General features: G+C 42.9%; 1 protein-coding gene across 1 annotated transcript in view; it reads right to left on the bottom strand.

Moving 5' to 3' along the window:
* The window catches only part of T265_14473 (hypothetical protein), a gene marked incomplete at both ends in the record, with an annotated part of 45,728 nt that overhangs the window by 7,488 nt on the left and 30,628 nt on the right, over positions 1 to 7,612 (bottom strand). Inside the window, one exon of the mRNA XM_009173803.1 lies at positions 4,329 to 4,511. Within this exon, the coding sequence (XP_009172067.1) occupies positions 4,329 to 4,511 (183 nt within the window). The remainder of the gene's footprint in view (positions 1 to 4,328; positions 4,512 to 7,612) is intronic.

Raw genomic sequence — 7,612 nt, 5'->3', positions numbered from 1 at the left:
GCAACTAAAACAGCTATTCTCCCTTTGTACAATCTGACGGAAAAATATCATCGGGACACCCCATAATATTATGAGTTAAACCCATCAGAGAGTCAGATCTAAAACCAACTGTTTCTGCTGAACCAAAGGGGTAGACTTCCAACCTTATCCCCGAACCCGACAGGGTCGTTTATGCCAATTTGACTGTCCTTAGCTGTCGTGCTTGCGGCGTAGGACTCGGATGTGCGAATCGTAGTTAGCACTACTGGTTACAGACCTCAAACAGCTCCAGAAGCTGATGGTAAAGAAAGTGATCTGCAGTCACATACTCTTTGTGACAACTTTTACCCATGGAGGCTGTCACATCATAACTAAATTCAGAGTGAAATTCATTGTGGCAGAATACCGGAAGAGGATAAATTGGGAAGAAAAAGTATGTGTTCCTAAAATGGACACCGAAATGAGAAGATCGTGAATCAACTGATCTGAGTGGGAATATAACGAGTTCACTTTCGTTCGGTAGATGGCCCCATAGCTCAGGTTATCAAGATGAACCTTCGTTCCTGTAAGTAGTCAATACACTCCGCTATCCTAAGTATCGAGATAATGCTCAGTGGTATATGTAACTTCAGGTAGTAGTGGCAACAATCTGGCGTCAATGTGCTTGCATTCTTGTTCTTACTGTCTGGTTTTCATACCCGCGCATTGGTGTGCACACAAAGGATATGAAGAATCCAACTCATGTCATGTGATCGAGTCCATTGTCTGTCTGTCACGCTGTTCAAACACACCGAGACCCATTGATTAATTCGCGCACACATTTAGAGCCCCATAGCTAGAACACTGTCAGGTGTTTAGTGGACATACGAGAAAAATTTCAGCAAGTATACCGTATTCACTCTTCTTCGAATGCTGTGTCCAGGCAACTTGGATTGCTTTTCGGAAAGTTGGAAATTGTGGGGTTCGTAACCATCAGGCTTGCCGAGGGTATTCATCAGCTATGGCAGTCCGAGCATAGGAATTACCCCCTACAATCTGCCCATAGTCTTTGTGGCTTACCAAAACCGCATCCTACGGTCAATAACATTTGTGGTCGTCACGTTACCTACACCCCAACCTGCGATAACAAGTTGATTTCACTGATCGATTCCAAGCCGCCATCCCCCATCCGCAAAAAAGGAGAGCATGTTCACACCACTCCTCTTTCTACGGCCTTTTTTCTGCTCCTGTACGATTCTTTTGGCTCAGTTCAGTTTTTTTTCAGCTTACAAACCGGGCGCCAAGTGCAGCTGCTACTCAATATGAGGAGAATAAGGGAATGAGAGCCACCCGTTGAAGGCGATGGCCCATTCAGCCCCCTGGCGTCGAACGCCCTTGTTTGTCCGGTATAGCAGGAGGTGAAAGTTACGCAGTGAAGCCGATAACGTTGATGCTGGACTGCCATTGACCACGTGACAGAGTTGTATCTGTTAAAGTCACTAACCACTGGTTTGTCGGCTCCTGAGGTCCACATCTGGGGAAAAGGAAGTTACAAAAGCTAACCAACTTTCTGGCGAGTTGATGGCCTGGTTGCAAATCATGGGCTGACCGACTCTGGGTCGTCACCATCCGATAAAAGGCTGGATAAAGAAGGTTATATGAGGCAAACGATCTAATGGCATTCGAAGCACACGGCCTAACCAGTGTAATTTGTGAAGTGTGTCAAGCTGATTAATCGAGAGAAGTGAACTTCTGAAAAAATATCTGCCCTACCTCAGCATCACTCATCTGATACCCTCCAGATACCCACAATTTTTCGCTGAGTGATGCTCTCATAAAGGAAGCTACTCACAAGACTGCTGGAAACTCTCCAACAACCCACGACCGGTTTCGCCCTTATTAGGGCTCATCAGGTAGGCGCAGCCCCCGAGTTTCAGTCAACCTTATGTTCTAATTGAGTTACGCTCGTTAAGAAACCTCAAGGATTCATACTCAGCTTGCCAATAAGCAGGAGGGTTAATTTAAACCAAACTAGTAAGTGAATAGTATCTCCGTCGATTAGCGTGAACTGTTTATATCTTGTCCGTGGACGTACTCCTAACACAGGCACTCACTGAAATAACTCCACCCGTCGGCGCTTAGCACCGAAATCTGGTCGACTCTCCTATATAGACAACCAATTGAAAATTAGAGTAAACTATGAATACTGACGTCACCGGTCCACAGCTGTTTACTTAATGAAGGTAATGACATGAACTCTTGGGATGCAAAAGGTCCACGTGTCTACTTGAATTAGAGATTGTGATGCGTACGAAAAAACTGAGGTCTCGATATCTGGGCGCCGAAGATCTTGTAATTCAAGCACGAGACAGTGGGAGGAGTGTTCAAACGAGAGTGTCGTGAGTACCACTTTTAGGGTTCCCACAGCCAGGCACAGCTAAGCAAGACCTCCATACAAACAAACAACTGTCCCAAGACGCAGCGGAAGGTACTGTTTTTAGTACTCATTACCTGATGGTAATGTTCCTGTTACTGTGCAGCTTATGAGCTCCATGGTTTGATGAATAAGGCTTTTTCTTCGGGTAGATTGTTTTCTAACGTGCGAAAGAATGGCCTAACCAGCAGATTTGATGGGGCGGAATTAATTGACCTTGTACCGCTGAATTTGTCCTTTGCTGTTAGGTGAAGCTTGGCTCATGCAATCTTTAGTTATCGAATCGCATATATACGAGTTCGGGTCAAAATCCGTCTGGACCACAAACGCGATGCGGTCAAGTCTATCAATCATATACTATGCAAATCACCATACACGAAGCACAAACAAGGGCTCACGCCAAATGAAACAACGTTTTGAGAGGCAAATCGATCCTGACCCTCTTACACTAGGCGATATGTCAAGCTTCGGGCTTTTCTATCTTGTCACTTGAAGCTATCAGATCGGAAGGAAATATGGAGTATAGTGAGTTCATAAGATCAGATATGATCCGCTGGTTCCATAGAAGAAGTTTATCGAACTTTTTAATCCCAATAAGAATCTGATGCCCGACTGAACACTGCAGCCAGTAAGCCGAATTTTATCCTGTGTACTTACACCGCCTTAGCAGTCAGACATTACAAGTTTCGAGGAATCTGAATGCAGAAGCAATTCAAGCCTACTACAAAAGGAAAAGCATTCATTCATTCATTCATAAACCTAAGGAGTTGTAATAAAACACAAGAAATGCGGATAATCGGTATGCTCAAAAGCAAGAAACGTGGTATTTTATTCAAACGCCCACAAAGATCTTGTGACTTAGACGTCATTGGTGATTCTGGGTTAACGAAACTGATGAGTAGCTGCTCACAATACAAAGTACATTTGGCAAAGTGGGTGAAATCGCTGAGTGAGAATTAAACTCCACAACTGCATGCAAAATATGTGCATTGTCGGATGTAAACCTAATCCTGCAATATGTAACTACGCCTAGTTGATGGATGCTAGTCTTGTAAGGTATACGTGGTAACATGCGCGTGTGATTTGACTGCGCTACTCATCGACTAGTCGTGTCTTTATTCAGATCAAAACGATTTCTAGAGAACATATCAATGGGATAAAAGATAAAATACTACTGTTCGGATAATGACAAAACATGCGAGAAGGGCTCCCAACGTACCTAAAGTTAGGCAAAGATCAATGAGTGCGAAGATGAGTTTTCAGCATTTACAAAACAACACAGATACCAACTGCTAGCAGCTCACAAGGCGGCTCTAAACAAACCAGTAGCTCTTTCGATTAGGACAGGTAATGCTTTACAATGGACTTGAAATGCTAAACCAGGGCAATTTAAGGACAAGTTTGGCAAACATTTTAAGTAGGGAATTGGTGCAAACTGCATTTTTCATGTGAATTGTTGTGGCGCTGTTGTGGCGGGAAGAGAAGGAGCCAGAGTTCAACCATGTTTCTGTCCACCGCAACTGACCTGAACAAGCATACGGCAGTTACTTAAATCTTGAGAACAGTTTTAAAAAGTTGGAACTATGCGTTAGCAATAGACAATATCAGCTGAGTTAATTTCGTCCGACTAACGTACAAGGCATACGCTGCCAGAAAAAGCAAGCCCTTCTTTGGTTCTAACACAATTCGAAACATGATACCAGGGCAAGTTTGACAACAGAGTGAACGCTCTGCAAGGCCCACCTGTTTATCGGTGAATCAATAAGTTACAAAGTGACGTTCTACAAAAATCTCGACTGTTTGTCAAGCTGTCTCATCAACCAACTGATCTCAACGGTAAAAGAACAAGACGTGATCAGAGCTCAACAAAATGTGTTCACTGACATAGGAGAACACATCTTTCCCTTTTTTGACCTTGTCAGGTATCAATACTTACTTTGACCAGCCAAGTAGGACAGAACTTGTAGCAGTCGATTGTTGAAGTTGTCACCAGTTCGCGAATTTCCATATGAAGCCGCAGAAAGCTTGAGCCGTTGTTTGAGTTGTGTCAGTGGTATGGTAGTTTGGGTTTCACCATTGATCTCGATGTCACAGAGGTCTTCTAGCAGTGTTTCAACCACTGGAATAAAAAAATGTTCATATCTTTGGGTTCAGCCTTTCAAGAAAACTCCATGCAATGAAGTAAGTATTAGAGGAACTCAACTGGCACCACCCAATTCGCACTTATGGTTTCCCGCATGGTGTATTCAAAATGTGACAAAGCGCTGAAAGTTCAGTAAGACTCGACAGAGCCACGGTCGATAATCAAGAGATAGGTGAGTCTGAAGTAGCGACGCATGACTCTTGAGACCCACACCATGAGGAATAAGGGAACTGTGATAAGTAGGCCCTCAAGTTAAAAGGTGAAAAAGGCGAGCTCACGAGCGCGCTTTAATGAGCCTGATATGGAATATTAGACTCAAGCACTAAGCTTCCAATAATCACTGGAATTATACGGAATCCGCTGGACAAAACAGCAAACAGTTTTGATACAAGCTCCGGAAACCGGTGAGCAGCTGTTTCACATTTATTCGGGAGTCAGCTACAGCATACGCTATCTGAGTTTTCTCGAAGTTCGAATCGGTGATCATAAAGCTGTTTACATAGTCTGTACGCTCTGCAAACTGCACATTTTTGCTGTTTTTAGCGCGAAACACGAAAACTGTCTATATGATGGAATAGACACAGACTCACATACAATTCTGGACTACTAGAAGGTAGTCTTGATGAGATCCATGTCTCGGAAAATACGAAAAAATGTATGATAGTATAGCGTGCCTAAACCCGATGCATCCGGTCGATTCAAAACAAAGTATTCCAGGACAAGCCATTTTCCGACACTGGCTTGTTCAAATCCAATAATGATTGGCTTGTTCATCATCGGATTCTACCCAGGGGGTGTAAAAATCTACGTCTATTCATTTGTATGCTACAGAAAGGTGGAAATCATTTTGGAAAATGAGCCAAATCTAACGGTCACTTATCCGTTCATCTTGTCGACCTTCAGGGTCTCTATTCTTCTTTCATAAGCTGCGCTAAAAGTCAAACAAGGACGTCAAAGCAGATCATCGTATGTAACAGTATCCGTGATATGTCCTGTCTACGGATAAAACCCACCGCGTTACGGCGTTTCTTGTGAGACCCAACTAGAGACAACCAATGCCGTTTAGTGGGCGATGGCACACGAAAAATTACCTTTGAAACGGTGGGCGGTATTGACAACCGGATACATGCCTATGAATATCAGGATGAATTTCATTCAGAAAATGCTTAGGTCTGCATTCTGTCTTGACGTTAAACAGGAAACATATTTGTCGAACAGAAAGAATTTTTCTACACATGGATGCCATCGATAAAAATGTAGGCAGAATGTTAGCCTCTTCTACACAACACAAGGGCGTATTCGTATTCCAATCTGCGGCCGAAAATCCTGATTAGACATTATGTTCATGGGCTTTGCTAAATGTTCTTTTTGAAGGTAGTGTATCATGAACTTTTGGCTAAATGTTGTTGACTAACGTCGACTTTGTTGCGGCACACTTCAACCATAATTACTTCACGAGATCCTATTCAGGTAAACAAGACTCATATATCTGGTTGAAGGGGCTTGGTTAGAAGGGCTTGGCTGCATTCTATAGGTACATATGTATATATTCTGCATTTATTATATAACCGGATTCCGTGTTAGAAATTCTTTCCGAAAGATAAAGGGTTGAAACCTGACTAAAATAAGGCACAGGGATTCTCCGGTAAAGTGGACGAATAAATTATTGCATACACCATGTTCTCATTTGCCGTGATCTGCCTTCACTTCATTCGGTCTGTTTAAGCATCATGAACATACTCACAACAGATTTTTGTTACCCGTTTCTATGCCGAACACGTGTCCACTTCCTGGCCACTGTTCAAACCTTATTCCCGTAGGAATCTATCGATTCCTACCATCAGTTGACTAAATAAATTGGCCAGCACTATCCACACCTAGGTCCTGACATATCACTGTTCCACTAGCCCGACTGTCAGTGACTTTTATCAGTATGCTATTGTTGCGCTTTGCTTTGCAGCCTCAGAATCGTCAGAAATTATGACTTGGAGTTGATGATATACATTTATTTGCATCAACCGAAAAGTTCCTAGCAACTTTACGAGCGGTGTTTTCGCTCAGAAAAATATGACTTGGAATTGTTTCCACGTCTGTCTGCCTAGGTATCAGTAAGTACTAACTATCCATGTCAGAAAGGAGAGAAATCGTATGAAATGAGGTTCGGTCGGGGTTATCCTTTTTGTGGGTTTTTTCCCAATAAAGAATCAATGTACCTTCTCTTAATTGCTTAAACTGAAAACTACTCGGATGCCCACCATTACAAACTCAAGGCAGCAAGTTGGGTTGGGTCTCTGGATGCTCAGCCATTGAGGATAGCAGCCGTAGATATCTCGGTCTTCTAGTGCACACTGCTCGAAGAAAATAATCAGCTAAATGGTTAACCCCGATTGTCTGAGGCTAAAAATCACTCTAAAACCTTGATCGATCCGCGGGGTTTTCGATGATTTCTCTTCGAAGAGTTCAACACAGACAAAATTTCGCTTTCCGCCATTTTCTTTAGCAACAAGAAAAAGCGTCGGACTGTCAGGTTTATAGGAAATTCAACGAGCCTACCTGGTGTGGTGAGGGTATATGAGCGGATAAAGAACACGTTCATTTCAGTAAGAGGGGAGTATGGAACTATGGATGGAACAGTAAAAATTCAGTGCTTCTATGCTCTATTTCAATTTTACCTCACTCAGTGCTTATACATAAGAAGAGATGAAACAATTCCTTGTGAAATTGCAGTGCAATTTCACAGTTACCCCATCCAAGTCTCTGTATAGCTAGTTAAGGCCGGCTATGCAACTGTATTCGTTTTCAACATGGACTGAATGAACTATTTAGTGTAGTGCTTATTGCATCCAGGGGGCATCTTTGGATACACCAAAAGATGTCATCATCAAGGCTGCTTCCTAGTTTTCTAGAAGATGAGTACGTCGCTTTAGCTGGAGTTATGTTAATATCCGCTAGCCTCTTGGTTGACGTGAACTGTGTGCTGAAAGGCCTAATGTTGTTATGATTTTAATAGATGCATCTTGTTCACACTGTTGAGAAGCGGCTCGTTGCTGAATCGTACAGTGTCTAACTACCAGCCG

Source organism: Opisthorchis viverrini (assembly GCF_000715545.1).
Source record: "Opisthorchis viverrini unplaced genomic scaffold opera_v5_199, whole genome shotgun sequence".
NCBI lineage: Eukaryota > Metazoa > Platyhelminthes > Trematoda > Opisthorchiida > Opisthorchiidae > Opisthorchis > Opisthorchis viverrini.
Note: the sequence above shows the minus strand (reverse complement) of the source record. Positions and strands in the feature narration are given on the sequence as shown.